We start from the raw sequence: 17,113 nt of genomic DNA, 5'->3' as shown, positions 1-17,113 counted from the left end.
AGCTAGAACAGGGACCATCAAACATTAATTTTGGAAGGAGGAGTACCAGTACTAGCAAAACAAGTGTTTGATTTTGGGAAGGAAGAGACCAATTTCAAATACCATTTTTTTAGCTTGCGGGAAAGGAGGCGATATATTATAGAAACGAACAAAGGCAGTACAGCTGATGCAAACACTATACCAAATACCCAATTTAGTCTTCTTCCACAAAACACCATAAAAACAGCAGCAAAAAACGCTACCATTAGCGATGCTAGGGAGAGGAACAACATAAACCGACAAAACATTAACAGGTTGGGCAGGACATGAAGAAAATCTCGTTCTCCATAGGTTGCAGTGAGGATAAATAAGAACATTATGATGGAAGCGATTGATGATAACAAAGAGAATGCATCTGATATACTAAAGATTGTGAAGGCTACCTGTTTGTAAAATTTTGGTTCACCATCATCTTTGTACTCACCAGGTATAGTGATTGCCGCTGCAAATACTATTGTGGCAACTAATGCAGCTGCTACTGAGCATGAAGTTGCTGACTTTTTTATCCATTTCTCACCTTCTTTACGCAGTTCCTTGTGTTCCTCGGTAAATAACTCTCCTGGAGTTTCTCCTTTAGAATTTTTTTCCTCTTTGTAGTCAGGTGGTACAATTTTCTCCACTTTCTGAACAAGATATATTTCATAACTAGCAAAACTTATTCAAAGAGTGCTCTTAAAGTGAATAAATAAGCTCAAATTTCTTTAAGGAGATAATTAGAAGGAATTTAACACCTAAACATGTATCCTTGAAATTTATGTTATAAAAAAGGGAAAGCAATTTATAATAGAAGATAACTGAATATTTAAGTATCACTAAAACCTATTACTTAGTAATCATGTTATATTCAAATTAAAAATTCTTACCTTGAACCACTGTAACTCATACTGCATCTGAGAAGCTGCACTAGGAATGAGATTTAGTTTATTTTTTGGTGCCCATTTTCCAACTAAGTGCAATAAATTGTTCCTTTCAAAGTCTGGAGACATCAATAACATACATATGCGACCAATCTTTTGACATATGAATTGGAATACCTTCTCTTGACGGTTCATGATTGCCAAGTGGAGTATATTGTGATACTTTTCATTTTTAAACCAAACTGCAGTCGGGAATGAATCTATAATTTTTTCCACAACTTCACAAACCCCTAATTCTGTTGCTAAAAAGAGTGATCGTTTCAATATGTCATAGTCGTCTGAATTGTTAGTAATTCTCTCGCACAAGAGTTCAAGTACTTTTTCAAGCATTAACATTGTCTCTCGTGTCTCTTGTCTTCTGTTTTTATAATTGGGAACTGCAAATGAAACAGACCCAACAGTCAACATTAACATAAATATATCTATATATAACTGAGTAAAATATTATAAGTCAAAAGAAAACAATTTAGGGTTTCATACGTAAAAATTCTAAGAGTTTTGTATTGGTCAATTCAATATGCTTTTTAAAAACTTTAAATTCTTAAATACTTCTTGAGTATGTTTTAATATATAAGTTATAAAAAAATTTATTATAAGTAAAAATTTCATTACACATGCAATAGCATGTTGCGAATCAAAGTCACCAAATTGGCATTAAATTACTCAACTGTAAAATTGAGCTTTAGTGAAAACATACATATCTTGATTTGTAGAATGCTACTCCAAGAATAATATTTATGAATAGATGATGAGGTAACAAAACTAGAAGAAAACAAACGAGTGAATAACAGGGATATTCATACGAGAGAATGCATGATAGAAAATCAGTAAATATGTGAGAAATACATACTGACTCTTAAAACATTGAGGTATTGCCACCACCTTAGCTTTCTTTGTCCACTTGGAAACGCAGACGGCTTTCCTGCTATTGCACTCAAAACGGACTCGCCAGTAGATGACTGCATTGTGGCTAAACTTGGATAGTTTTGAAGCAATTCTAGTGCCACGTCTGAGACATAATCATAGATAGGAGCCTAGGATTATTATTTTCAAATTTAAACATGAAGAAAATTGTTAAAAATGTGCATCCATAAAGTAATTAGATGAAACTTGCACCAGCAAAGTTTCTAATTTGCAATGTATTGGACCGTAAAAGATATACATGATTTGGTATATACTTGGAAATTAGTTTTAAAGTGTCTGGTATATTATTAAAATAAAATCTAATCGCACGGTAGTACTGTAAGAAAGAATTAACTCACCATAAAATCCAGCAATTATAAGCGAATTTATGAAAGGGACGGCACTATCGTAATCAGTTGCGGCAACATTGTTCAAATAATTTCTAGTACCCAAAGGTTCAATCATATCTTTTTGGCCATGGCGAGCAGCCTCAATCAAGGGTATCCTTCCAGAATTGTTTGGAACTTCAGTTAAATTGCTATATTGATGGTTATTCATATTCAATATCATTTTGGCTGCTTGGGAATTGCCAACAATTGCAGCAATGGAAAGGACCGTGTTGCCCTCTTTATTTTTCAGTGCTACTTGATCTGTTGACATCTCTCCCAACAGATACTCCACAATACAATTCGCCTCTTCTGTCCCAACAGCTACAGCTACATGAAGAGCTGTGTCCAAGTTCTTCGTGATCCTGGCCTCTAACGAAGAGTTATCCGTTGAACGGATTTCTTTTACAGAATTCAGGTTGCCTTCGAGTATAGCTTTATATAGTTGTAGGTACGTCATGTAAATATCTGCAATAAAAACAAACTGAAAATTTTTCGTACTTGTAAGTTATCTGGTTGGAAAGATTATTTTTTTACTTCTGAAAATTTATTTTAATTCCGTACTACATACTCTTACCCTCACCTGATAATGTGGTAGGCTGTGATGAAGAAGAGGCGATTAGTTGTAATGAAGAAGAGGGGATAAACTGTGATGAAGAAGAGAAATTGGTATCTATAGATAAATGCTTCCTCGAGGAACTTCTCAGTGGCTGTTCTTATTAAATAGTGTTTTAATGCTTCTTACAGGCAACTTCTTATAATACTTGTTCACAAGAACCCATCCAGATCGATCATTAAATCAAATTCAATTGTTATGATTTAATTAGTAGGAGGGCATCAGGGGAAGAGATTCGCTGCATTAATTGGAAGATTTTATTTTATTTTTATAACTTGTATTTCCACTCCACGGTCAACTAGTGTCATATGTAGAGCTGGGCATTTGGGACCGGGCCCAAAAGCCCAACTCCAAAAACCGGTCCTAGGACCAGTCCTTCGGAGGACCGGTCCTAGGAAGCTTGGTCCCAAAACAGGACCAGACCTAAGGAGGAGGGCCCAGGCCCTCCACTGGGCCCTCCTCCAAGGCCCGGGCCTGGGCCCGGTCCCAGGCTTGGGCCCAATTTTTTTTTACCTTTTATCATTTTAGTTATTTATAAAATTACATTAAACCCCCTAAAATAAGTATAAATTAAAGGACTAAAACAAAATTTTATAAAATTTATTAAAAAAAAAAAAATTTAACTGCCAATGGTCAACTGACACCCAACGGTTATATTTATATAATTATAAGTTTTTTTTTTTTCATTTTCCCCCCCACAACTACACTATAAATAACCCTAAAACCTTTAATTTTTTTCACACCAATCAATCTCTCATTCTTTCATTCTCTCAATCTCTCTACTCCAAATCTCCAATCAATTTCTCATTCAATTTATATTTATAATTTATTTATATTATTTATTTATATTATTCAATTTTTTTTCTATTTTTCAATATCATCATAATTTCATATTATTATTTAATTTCTTTTCATTTTAATTATTTATTATTTTATCATAAATTTATAATGTCTTCCCCAAATGAGTTTTACATTCCATCCACCGAAGAAATTGAAGCTTTCAATCCATTTCACCATTTCCTCTAGAGGATGCAGCTGTAATTCCACAACCACATTCGGTCGGGACGAGGTGTAGCCAAACACATGTGAGCTGCGATTCAACGGGCACGGACATAGCCCAACCCCCCCGACCGTCAAAGAGGGTCGTGTCCGATGTCTGGCGATACTTCACCAAATCAAAAAGGCCAAAGACAAATGGAGAGGGGGAAGAATCGTGTGGGATATGTAATTTATGTGGAACCAATTGGGGCTGAGAAGGGGACTTCGACGATGCGACGACACGTAGAGAAGAAGCATCCCCAAATAAATGCATCTTCAAGCGGATCAGGTAGACAAATTCAAACTCAACTTATTTTAATCCACAATCCTCACTTCTCTCACATGACAATACAATACACATATTGCATGAGAGGAAATAGCAAGATATATAGTTGCTACGGACTCTCCCATTTGTTATATCTGAAAATCCTTTTTTGTTAATATAGTTAAAACTGCATTTTGTCGCATATACCCCTTTAGTAGAACTACAAGTAGAAAGAGATATACTAAAACTTTATACAAAATAAATAATAAACTTAAAAATGAATTTCAAAATTTTAGGAATATATCTATTGCACTTACATCAGACATATGGACTTGTAGATCAAAAACCGATTTTTTAACTGTTACAGTACATTTCTTAGATCATAATTGGGGTTTACAACAAAATTGATAGTTTAAACCATTATATGAAAAACATAATGCTGAAACATTTATTTTACAATTCTTGAAGTTTTGCAAGAATATTATTAACTGATAGAGTTGTAGCGCTAACGCTTGATAATGCAGCTGCTAACACCGTGGCAATATCTTATTTGAAAAGAAATTGGATCCGCTGGTGAAGGCAAATTTTATCACCAGAGATGTGCTTGTCACATCATCATTTGATAGTTAAAGCAGGTTTAGATGTATACATTTAAAGATTGAGAGGGTGCGTAGAACTATCGGATTTATCGTCGGCGGTAGCAATAAAAGATGGCAGGAGTACGTCAATATTGTAAGCAAGAGGACCCACCGGTTCGACCTTTGAGTTAGTACAGACATGCCTATCCGTTGGAACTCAACCTACTTGATGTTGGAAAAAGCTTTGCCAACCGCGAAACAAATTACAGATTTCGTCAGCCGAAGAACTATCCAGAGGAAGTTGTCAACTATGATGATTGGGCGGTTTGTGAACTTTTTTATTCATTTCTTAAAAATTTATGATGCTACTAATACATAAGTGGTATATTATCCAACTACTAATTTAGTGTTAGATATTTTAGTTCAAATTGCTAAAACTTTTGATCAATATAGATATGATAACATTTTTTAGTGAAATTGTTTCAAGTATGGAAGAAAAATATAAGAGATATTGGTTAGATATCCATTCTTATATGGATTAGGCCTTTTTCTAGATCCTACGTTTAAATTATCCGTAGTTAACGGTGTAATTACTGAGTTAAGCCATTATTTAGGACATGATTAACGCTTATTTGACTGACTTAAACACAAATTGGATAGGCTTTTTTCTTTATATGAGAACGGATACAATGGAAGTAGAAGTGGAAGTAGAAGTGGAACGTCTAGGAGAGGCGATCAGGACCTTGATGTAGCCCCTCCTCAAGGATCGAGCAAGTGGCGGTATATGGGACGGGCGGAAGCTCCAGCTCTAGCTCCAGCTCGTACATACATAGACCAAATGAGATGAACTCGCTACCTACAGGTGGACTTGACCTTTATGACGATGAAGGAGCAACTTGACATGATATTCTTCAATGGTGGAACCAACAAGAAAGTCAATTCCCCATTATATCTCAAATGGCAGTGACATTTTATCTGTGCCGGTTTCTACAATTGCATCCGAGTCAACATTTTCAATGAGTGGTCGGATTGTTGAAGACAGAAGATGTTCTTTAACCGATGAGATGATTGAGTGATAACGTGTTTACGAGATTGGACTCATGCAGAAATAAGACTACAACAGCACCTTGAAGATCCTGAACTACTCGAACTCTTTAGGAATACAGATTTGAATAATGTAACTAGTGTTGACGATGAAATTGAAGATGAATAATTTAATAAAAAATTATTTAATTGTTTATTTGTGAAGCGTGAAGTGTGGAAATGTGAATATTATATTTATGTTAAAAATTAAAATTAACTATTAATTTATTATTTTTTAAAATTAATTAATTTTTAGAAACTTACTAATCAACCCCTAAAAAAAATACTAAAACCCCCTATAAAATTTCATTTTGCCCCCAAAATATAAAAAATTTGAGGGGGGAAAATAAAATTTTCCAAACCCCATGGACCAGTCCCGACCAGGCCTAAGGCCTGGTCGGGTCCTGGTTTTTCTCATGGGCCTGGGACCGGTCCCAGGCCCATGAGAGACTGGTCCTAAATGGGACCAGTCCAAACGGGCCCAGGCCTGGGCCCGTAAGGATCGGTCCCTTGCCCGCTCTAGTCATGTCGACAATTATTTTTCTTTTATTGTGCCTTTGATTTTGATACCCCTACCTAGGGTGGTTCGGTTCTGGTACTCTGCACTTTTTGAAGGAACCGGAATCGACGGTTCCTTGAAATTTGGAACCAGAACCAGAACCGACGGTTCCAGTTTCTAGGTACCTAGAACCAGAACCTGTAACAACGGTTTCCGGTTTCAGTTGGGTACCCTGTAAAATTACATGACCTCCCAAAGTTTTTAAAATCGCAAAAAAACCCTTAAAAACTTACAAATAACCCCCCCCCCCCCCCCCCCCCCCCCCCCACCCGGCACTTGTTAACAAAAATAAAATCAAAATTATAAATTCAAAATTACAAACTCCATTACTTTGTAAAGGTAGATTCTCAAAAGTCAAATCAACTTACTTTAAATTATGAAATATAATATAAATGTATCACATTACTTTTTCTACAAAAGTTTTTATAACCCCCTAATCTTTAATTATTTTATATAGTCTCGGTTCCTGGTTCCTGGTTCCTGGTTCCTAGTTCCGGTTCTGGTTCCTAACTATAGGAATCAGAATCGGAATCGCACAGTAACGGTCCAAAAAAAATTTGGAATTGGAACCTACCCATTGACGACTGGTTCTGGATAGGAACCGGAACCAAACCCAGGATACCCGCCAGTTCCGATTCCAACTGGTTCTTTTGAACACCCCTACCCCTACCCTATCGTAATTAACTTTAATAGTAATAATCTCATGCAACCACTCGACAAGTGCCCAGTTTGGAGTGGTTGACTTGTTCTGATTTTAAGTCTTACTTGGGAAAAACATAATTTCTACCGTTCTTATTTATTGTATAAGGTTTACCATAATCCCAAAGTCATTCCCAATATACATATATTAAGATGATTCTCAATGGCCCTTGGAATCCCTAGGGGCATCTATATGATATTTCCATTTGAAACCGCTCTAGGATTCCATCATTGAGAAGAGTGTAGAAATCCTTGAGCTACTCTTTCCTTTGAATTGTGTTAACGTTTAATCCGTTGAGAACTCTAAAGAACTGCATTTTTACAGAGAGGCAATCAGAAACTTATTAATGGAAGATGACTATTCTATTGTATTTTTATTTTTCTAACATCTGAGGCAAGAGTTTCTTTTTGTAATACATGGTAAACTTGTGTCACATGGTAACTTCGAGGTAAGAGAGTCTTTTTATTTTTTATTTATTGTGTCTTCTATTTAATGCATCATTGATTATAAGTTAAAAGTTTTCTTCCTTTTTTATTTATTTATTTACTATTCTTGGTCAACCAGTGTCATATGTCGGTATTTATTTTGTAATTAACTAGGTTTGTTAAAACTTATTAAATTAATACCTGAGTCTTATTATAATTTATTTTTAATGAGAAGATAGGGTTAATTAGGGTTTTTAAACCGATTCATTGAGTGATAATCTTATAAATTATCACAAGTTAATGCCGTTGAAGCAGTAAAAGCGGTACCACTCAATAAGTGAGCAATTTTTCCTACAATATTTTTTTACTATTATCTTTGTAATAGTACACAATTTTTATTACTCTCCACTTGGGAGGAAATATCACATTCAATTGCAATAAATATGGGACAATAAAACAGAATATGATTTTATAAAGGGTTTCTAGTAGTAATCCCATGTGTTTGAGTTTTTTTAGTCAGCATTTGTTGGTTTAGGAATGTGACTATGAGCCATAGCTGGTTTTAGAAATATAATCTTAATTAGTGATGGCAATGGGCTGGCCGAGACCGGATACCCCTTGGCCCAAGCCCAAGCCCGACCTCATGACAAAAGCCCAAACCTAGGCCGAGCCTGTCACAGGTATGATAGGTAAAGCCCAAACCCGGCCCAACATACTTTTTGTGACCTCAGCCCGGCCCAAACCTGCTCATTTTCATAAAATGAATTTTTAAATATTAATAAATTTAAATTTTTTTATATTTTTAATTCTAGAAACAATTTTTAAATATTAATTTATTTTTTAATACTTACCAAATATATAAATAACTTTCCACAAAGTGCATCCATCCATATGTGGGGTTTGGGAAAAATAAATATATATATGTAGGATAATCTTGTAATTAAATATATAATATAAGGGTAATTTAGTATAATTAATACTAAAATTGTCGGGCTAGGCTAGGCCTAAATACATACCCAGGCCCGGCCCGTACCCAAGGTCTGACCTTAAAATCAGGCCCAGACCCATGCCGAAGCCCTCGAACATCGGGTAAAGCCCAGCCTTTTTGGGATGAACCGGGCCGGGTACCTAAAAATATCGGGCCTATTATCATCTCTAATCTTGATTCCTAAGTGTTTGCATTCGTTATAGTATGAATCCACTGGTTTTGAAAATATTATCAATTAAACTTTCAAATTTATCAACAATTTCATCAATTTAATCTTCAAAAAGTATACTAACCTTTTAGTATTGTTGACAAATTTTAATAAAACATCATTTGCTTTAAACTTAAACAAAATAACTTAATAGTCCCTAAAAAATGGGAGTTAGGATCACATTTCTATACCAACGGATACTCACTATAAAAAAGACCAAACACACGAAAATTAAAATCGTATTTCCAAAACTAGTGGAAGCTCACACAAAAATACCAAACACAGGATGTTTCTTGTGAAAAAACCTTTAGATAAAACTTAAAAGTTAACCAAACAGTTGCACCCACCATTAGATAGAATCTTAAGTTTTTTAAGCTATTAATTAAATTTTAAATATAAAATTAATTATTTGCATAAAGTTTTAAAATATATATCTCAAGATTTTTAAAATTTATTAAAATATTGTTTAATACTTTTATTTAATAAATATATGTTCATTTTGGTCCTCATATATGCATGCAATAACACTATCAAACTATATTTTATTGATTAAAGCACAAATCTAATAAATTTAGCATTGATCTTGTAAGCTTTTAAGTGAATTATTGTACAGTAAAGTCATAAATATAATTATATTTCATCTGCAACTTGCGTAATTTAGTTTCAGTAAATTGCAGAGAAATTTCAACATATGCTAGGCGTGTGCGAGAGAATTAGGGCTTGTTGCTTTATGAATTTTGTGTATTCGTTTTCTGTTTTCCTGAAAACATTTAAAATGATGAGAACAGATGAAAAATGAAAATGCATTTAATATGTATGTCTGAAAACGTATTTAAAAATGGGAAAAATGAAAAGAAAGAATGTACGAATCTAATCACCTCCAAAATTGATAAAACCCCCTCAAACTTATTTTATTTATCTCAAAGTGTTTGTCTCAAATATGTCAATGGTGGATTTCCGTTTTTTATTTTGTGTTAAATATATTAATTTAAAATAAAAATTTGTGTTTTAGGAAAGAAAATAATGAAAGAGATTATTCATATTTAGGAAAGAAAATATGAAAGAGAAAAATTGAGCATTGGTCTAAAGAAAATAGGATCCACTCAGATCCAAATTTTATGATTGGACCTGGACTCATATTTAGGGGAAATGTTTTTTAACCCTCCGTCATTCTTTCACTTTAACCTTAACCCATCTTCTACTTTAAATAAGAATGAAATTGTTAATAAACGATTTTATTCTTCCTCCGTCATACTTGTATTTCAGGGTTTAATATTTCGAATTATCAAAAAATTAAAGAAATTTAAATCAATTAGATTTCATAATTTCACAAGTAAATTAAAACTATGACAATAATCAAAATTACTTCAAGTTTAAGCTTTACAACATGAACTAATTTTCAGATCTTATATCATTATAAACTTAAAGTGAACAAAATTATCTGTTTGACCTTCTTTTGGATAGTTCAAGCCAATTAAACGGCCACAAAACTGGCTAGAAAATGAGAAGCTAAAACCAGGATCACAGTTGTCAACAGCTCAGAATTTGTTGATAATTTATAAGAGAAAAAAGGATCAGTAGTCCGTACGGTCAAATTCAACCTGAACCCAACTTGTCCCACCCCTAATTTATTGGAAAATTTTGCGTTAGTGTTGAGTTCTGAGCATTTAGAAGAATGGATGGAGAAAAAAAAGGGAAAGTTTGGGATTATTTTTGACGTGTTTACCTCAAAGAATTGGTGAAGGAAACAGAGAAGAAATGGGAAATTTCCTTTGCCATCCAATCACTCTAACGCAGAATTTACATCACAGCCTGTGGCCACTCTTCTTCCAAACATAAATTAACTCAATCAGCTATGGAGGAAAGAGTCGAAATCGTTATGGCCTCTCCAACATTGGAGTCTTTGCCAACCTCTCCTTTCGAACAGAATTAATTCAATCAGATACAGAAACTGGACGTGAGCATGCATGATATAAGCGAAGGGAAGAAGTACTCAGTTGAAACCTCTCCTCCTTCAAAGACTATGGGTAAGGAGTAGAAAATTAAATAACCTTTTAGAAGTAAGTAAACGATTTAATCAGCCAATCAAAAATTCATGAGAAATTCTCTGTTTGTATTATTGCAGACGATAGTAAACGATTTAGTCAGCCAATCAAAAATTCATGAGAAATTCTCTGTTTGTATTATTGCAGACGATCTCACAAAGTACCTTCCTCTGCATAAAGCTATACTTGAAGACAACCTGGAATCTGTAAAAAATTCTGTGATGGGGATAAACATGCTGTAGAGGCCAGGATCATGGAAAATTTGGACAGAGCTCTTCATGTAGCTGTTGGGACAGGGAAGACGAATCATATAGTGGATATCTATTGAATCAAATGTCAATAGATCAAGTGTCTCTGCAGAATTAATAATAAGGGCATCACGGTTCTTTCGGTTGGTGCAATTGTTGGCAATGTCCAAGGAGTCAACGTGATTATTATGGAGAGAAAACATCAATTCATAATTAATGTTCCGAACAGTTGTGGCTGGATACCTTTGATTTTGGCTGCTTATCGAGGCAAAAGGAAGATGATCGAATTCTTATTGCCATTCAGCAACAATTATTTGTCCTATGTTGTTGGAACACAAAATGAATCCCGTGTTCTTTTTATATGCTTGCTTATCACTGGCGGATTTTTGGGTGAGTTAATTCTCTCATTGCGAACTAAGATTGGTTATCACGTTTTATGAATTTATTAGATATTTAACACTTAACAAGTTTTATCTCAGAATAATAAAATAAAATAAAATGATGCAGTATCACTGTCATAGTCTAGATTTTTTTATGTTAAAATTTTAAATTAATAACCCGAAATTCCTATCCATGATGTCACAGACATGCATGACACTAGAGTCTAGAATGTTGGAGAATGATTCGAATTTGACAGCTGTGCTATCAGCGCTTTGACCGAGTCATATGCAGATGCTTCATGGCTCCCTGATTTTCTATTTTCTGTTCCTTAGATCATGTCAATGATAATGTCAATAATCTCTACTTTTATTAAGTTAGTTTGTTATTATGTACTGCTTATTTAAATGCATGTTGAGTACTTCAATTGTAAGTTAATAAGGATCAATATTTAGCTTATAGATCTTCTACTCTTTTGTTTACTATTAGTCCCTTGTTTTTCTCTATTGTTCTGCACTCTACCTAACATTTGGTATCAGAGCAAGACTTCGAAATTTGACTGGACCAAAAAAAAAAAAAAAAAGGTGAGTGAGTGAATGTAAATGGCAGGAAATGGGAGTTCAGTAACCACACAACCGCTTTTAACCATTTTCAATGGTGAGAAGTATGAGTATTGGAGCATCAAAATAAAAACCTTGTCCAAGTCTCAAGAGCTATGGGACGTGGTTGAGCAAGGGATCACTGCAAACAGAGCGGAAAAAAAAAAAAAAAAAAAAAAAAAAAAAAAAAGGGATGCTAAAGCCCTGTTCTTCATTCAACAAGCAGTTCATGAGTCAATTTTTTTCAAAAATAGTAGCAGCAAATACATGCAACAATGCTTGGAGACTTTGCAAACAGAGTACAAAGGCTCCTCGAAAGTAATCACGGTGAAACTTCAATCTCTTCGTTGTGATTTCGGAACCTTGCATATGAAAAATGGAAAATTAGTGCACGATTATCTATCTAGAGTAGATGCAATTGTTGATCAAATGTGGACCTATGCGGAAGAAGTTTCTGATCAGACTATAGTTGCAAAAGTATTGCGGAGTTTGACTCCAAAATTTGATCATGTAGTTGTAGCTATTGAGGAGTCCAAAGACTTAACTACATACTCGTTTGATGAACTGATGAGATCTTTGCAATCCCATGAGGCAAGATTGACTAGGGCAAGTGAGAAAAATGGGAAAAGCCTTTTAGGTGAAGGGCGAGGCGTTCAATCAAAATGAGGAAAAGGAGGTAGCTAGTTGGGGACATGGCAAATGAGGATTTCATGGAAGAGGTGGTCATGGAAGAGGACATAGTGATGAGCAAAATGATGAAACGCGACAGCTAAGAGGTAATAGAAGTGGTGTCCAATGTTACTACTGCAAACGGTTTAGACATGTAAAAGCTGAATGTTGGAAATTAAGGGAAAAGCAAGCAAGCTATACAGAACAAGAGGAAAATGAGGTTAAGCTATTCATGGCCTATCATGCACACACAAAAACTTCCAACAACATTTGGTTTTTGGACAGTGGATGCTCTAATCACATAACAGGAATAAAGTCATTGTTTACGGAGCTTAATGAGTCTTACAAGATAAAGGTGAGGCTTGGAGATGACAACTGATGCAAGTAGAAGGCAAAGGTAATGTGGCAATCAATAATGGTCATGGTCATGTAAAGCTCCTTTATAGTGTATTTTATTCCACATTTATCTCAAAACTTGTTGAGTGTTGGGCAACTTATGGCTAGTGGCTATTCCATTTTGTTTAATGATGTCTCTTGTGTGATTAGAGATTACAAAAATTCAGGTCAGATAATAGTTGATGATTGTATGACACCAAATAAGTTATTCCCACTTGAAGTTTCCAGTGTTGAAAGTCATGCACTTGTTGTCAAAGAAAATAGAGAGTCTAGATTGTGGCATTTACGGCATGGGCATTTGAATGTAAAAGCTTTGAAATTGTTGAGTCAAAAGGAAATGGTGTTTGGGCTGCCCAAAATTGAGTCATTAGATGTGTTTGAAGGGTGCATATATGGGAAACAATGTAAAAGACCATTTCCTACAGGGAAGTCTAGAAGGGCATTTAGTTGTCTTGAGATTGTACATGCTGACTTGTGTGGTCCTATGCAAACGAAATCATTTGGTGGGAGTAGATATTTTCTATTGTTTACAGATGACTATAGTCGCATGAGTTGGGTTTATTTTCTACAATTCAAGCCGAAAACATTTGAGACCTTCAAGAAGTTCAAAGCACACGTTGAAAAGCAAAGTGGCAAATGCATTAAGGTGCTTTGTATTGACAGAGGAGGTGAATTTTTATCTCATGAATTTATTCAGTTTTGTGAAAAACAAGGCTTACATAGGGAGTTGATTGTTCCAAGCACACCGGAGCAAAACGGCATCGTTGAACAAAAGAATCAAACCATTGTTGGAATGGCAAGAAGCATGTTAAAGGCCAAGGGACTACCAAAAAAATTATGGGCAGAAGGCGTTTCTACTGTTGTCTACTTGTTGAATTTATCACCAACAAAGGTTGTTCCAAACCGAACACTATATGAGGCTTGGATTGGTAGGAAACCTTGGGTAAGCCATTGGTAGCGTGCCGAATGCACCAAATTAATTAACCTTACTATCCTAACTACTAACTTGTATAGAGGGTGAGCAAGGGTCGATCCCACAAGGAATAATTCGATTAAATCCTATATTCTATGCCAATAGCCACAATGAAAACAACACAATAAAACCCTAAACAGTGAACAGGACAACACAACAGAGTAATGAAAGGAGTTTGTAATCAAGGCAAACTAAAGTAAAACAAAGAAGTCTGTAATGGAAGAAAAAATCAGATTAAAAACAATCAGTTCTCGTTTCAAGATCCACCTAAACATGCATTGGATACGAACTAACCGTAACACTATTCTATCTCGTTATTATGGAACTACTGACCTTAGGAAACAATAAGCTCTGTTATCCGAATTCTCCCTTAATCGTCACTACTGAAATAAGCTCTTCAAATAGATCCTAACCCTCGAACAACCTAGAATAAGCTCTCTAAGTTTAATTCAATGGCAGCCTTAAGAATTAGGAAAATAAATCAATCTAAGAAACAATCATATAAGCTCGGATTATTTAACTTAGGTTATGTTATTAAGGATGACAGAATGAAAACTTGTCCATAATCATCTATCATCATGTGTTACCCATTGAATAGAAAAAGGACAATTATGGATTACAATTCCTAATTCTAACAGATAAAATTCTGATAAAATAATTCAGTAGGCCATTACTAAATCACCCAAACAGAAAATTATAAACAATTAAAACAGAATAACATAAACAATTCCAATAAAAACGAGATTAAGAATAATGTTACTGAAGTTAGGTTACACCAATGACATGAATTTAGGCTTCAAAATCCCCTTGAACTGAAGAAGAAAGATCAGTCTCACATCTTGACGTAGAAAGTAAAAGAAAACCAAAAAAACTCAAAACTACTGCTATTCTCCTCTCCTCCCTTTTTAACCTAACAACTCATCAATAAATAACATGTGTTTTCCTTAATTCTACCCCAAGAATCGTAGAAATTACTTTCCTAGATCTTTGCTAAAAGATAGACTTCCAAAATTGTCAAAATCTTATCAGATATGGAAAACAAAATGTCTCCAGCTTACACCAGGATTCTCGCAATGAAAAAGAACTTTTCTGGGCTTGGTCACTTCATAAAGGTTGTAGTCCTGGATGTGTAGATGAATCTGGGCTTTTGAATCACCTGATTCCGATTTCTGAAGCTCCAGTTAGGCCCATTTGAAAACTCAATACTCAACAAGGAATCCTTCTGCGAGTAGGATTCCAGGTCCGGTTTTGCAACAACTAATGAGGACCCAATCGAACTCGGATTCTCGCCCATAATACCTTCCTGGAAAGCTTTATTCGTCTACTTTACTTTTCCTGAAGAACCCTTTTGCAATCGAGAAGTCTGACTCCATGAAAACCTGAAAAACACAGCACTGGTCAGAATAACAAAAATTCTGGAATTTCCTAATCTTTTATCACTTATTTCCTAAAGTCTATCCAACTATGCCAAACTCACAAAATAAACTCTAATCAACTCAAATAGGCATAAAACATAACAAAAACATAATATGGAAGGAATACAAGATATATAAATTACACTCTTATCAGCCATTTAAAGGTTTTTGGTTTTGTTGCCAATGCTTTGATTGCTTCACATAATTGAAGCAAACTTGATGATAAATCAACAAAATGTATTTTTGTTGGTTATTGCTCTCAATCTAAAGCATATAGGTTGTATAATCCTGTGTGTGGAAAAGTGATTATTAGCAAGAATGTAGTTTTCAATGAAGAGGCAAGTTAGACTTGGTATGAGAATTCAGATGGTGTTCAATTTGAAATTTCAACTGAAAATAGTGCTCCACAAATTGAAGTACAGCAGCCGTCTTTTTCTTATCCTTCGACTTCATCAAGCTTGTCTTCTTCAGGTTCATCTTCAGAGGAAACATCTCCAAGAAAATTCAGATCGGTAAGGGAGATATATGAGAATACACAAGCCTTGTTTGTAGCTGATCCAACAACATTTGAAGAAGCAGCAGAAAAAGAAGAATGGCATAGTGCCATGAAAGAAGAAATTGCAACAATTCAAAGAAATGAAACTTGGGAGTTGATGGATTTGCCCGATGGTAAAAATGTAATTGGCCTAAAGTGGGTGTTCAAAACTAAGTATCATGCAGATGGAAGTATACAAAAGCGCAAGGCTTGACTGGTGGCAAAGGGTTACTCACAAAAGCAAGGTATTAACTTTGAAGAAACATTTTCTCTTGTTGCTCGATTTGAAACGGTAGAAACCATCTTGGCATTGGCTACACAATTGCAATGGCCAGTATATCAATTTGATGTTAAATCAGCATTTTTAAATGGCAAGTTGTAAGAGGAGGTATATGTTATGTAACCCGAAGGATTCATAGTTGAAGGCAAAGAAGAGAAAGTATACAAGCTATGAAAAGCACTTTATGGGTTGAAGCAGGCTCCACGAGCATGGTACAACAAAATTTACTCCTACTTTCTTGATAATGGCTTTGAAAGAAGTAAGAATTAGCCCAATCTTTATTTGAAAAGACAAGGTAAAAATGATCTTCTCATTATTTGCCTATATGTGGATGATATGATTTATATGGGTTCCTTTTCTTCTATCATTAATGAATTCAAAGTTTGCATGAAGAAAAAGTTTGAAATGACAGACTTAGGTATATGCTGCACTATTTTCTTGGGCTATAAGTGAAGCAAGTTGAAGATGGAATCTTTGTGTCACAAGGGAAATATGCTACTGATTTACTTAAAATGTTTATGATGCTGAATTGCAAGATTGTAGCTACACCTATGAATTTGAATGAGAAGTTGTAGATTGATGATTGTACTGAACAAGCAAATGCAAGATATTTCAGAAGTTTGGTTGCGGGTTTAATCTACTTGACTCATACGCGGCCAGATATTGCTTTCTCAGTTGGAGTCATTTCCAGATTTATGCATTGCCTTCAAAACATCATCTTGGAACTGCAAAACGAGTGTTATGATATATTGTTGGAACAATTGATTTTGGCCTGTGTTATGGTTGTGTTTCAGAATTCAAAATGTTTGGTTACACTGACAACGATTGGGCCAGATGTTTGGAGGATAGAAGGAGCACTTCCGGTTATGT

The 17,113-nt window shown here is 34.8% G+C and overlaps 1 protein-coding gene across 1 annotated transcript; it reads right to left on the bottom strand.

Moving 5' to 3' along the window:
- Positions 1-1,285: 1,285 nt before the first annotated feature.
- Positions 1,286-2,705, bottom strand: LOC116106025. The gene is made up of 3 exons (XM_031392383.1): positions 2,219-2,705; positions 1,811-1,965; positions 1,286-1,333 (listed from the first exon to the last, which is right to left on the bottom strand). The coding sequence occupies exons 1-3, from the start codon at positions 2,703-2,705 to the stop codon at positions 1,286-1,288; spliced, it is 690 nt and encodes a 229-aa protein (XP_031248243.1).
- Between the last annotated feature and the right edge of the window lie 14,408 nt (positions 2,706-17,113).

This window comes from Pistacia vera, unplaced genomic scaffold (assembly GCF_008641045.1).
Source record: "Pistacia vera cultivar Batoury unplaced genomic scaffold, PisVer_v2 Contig508, whole genome shotgun sequence".
Lineage (NCBI taxonomy): Eukaryota > Viridiplantae > Streptophyta > Magnoliopsida > Sapindales > Anacardiaceae > Pistacia > Pistacia vera.
Note: the sequence above shows the minus strand (reverse complement) of the source record. Positions and strands in the feature narration are given on the sequence as shown.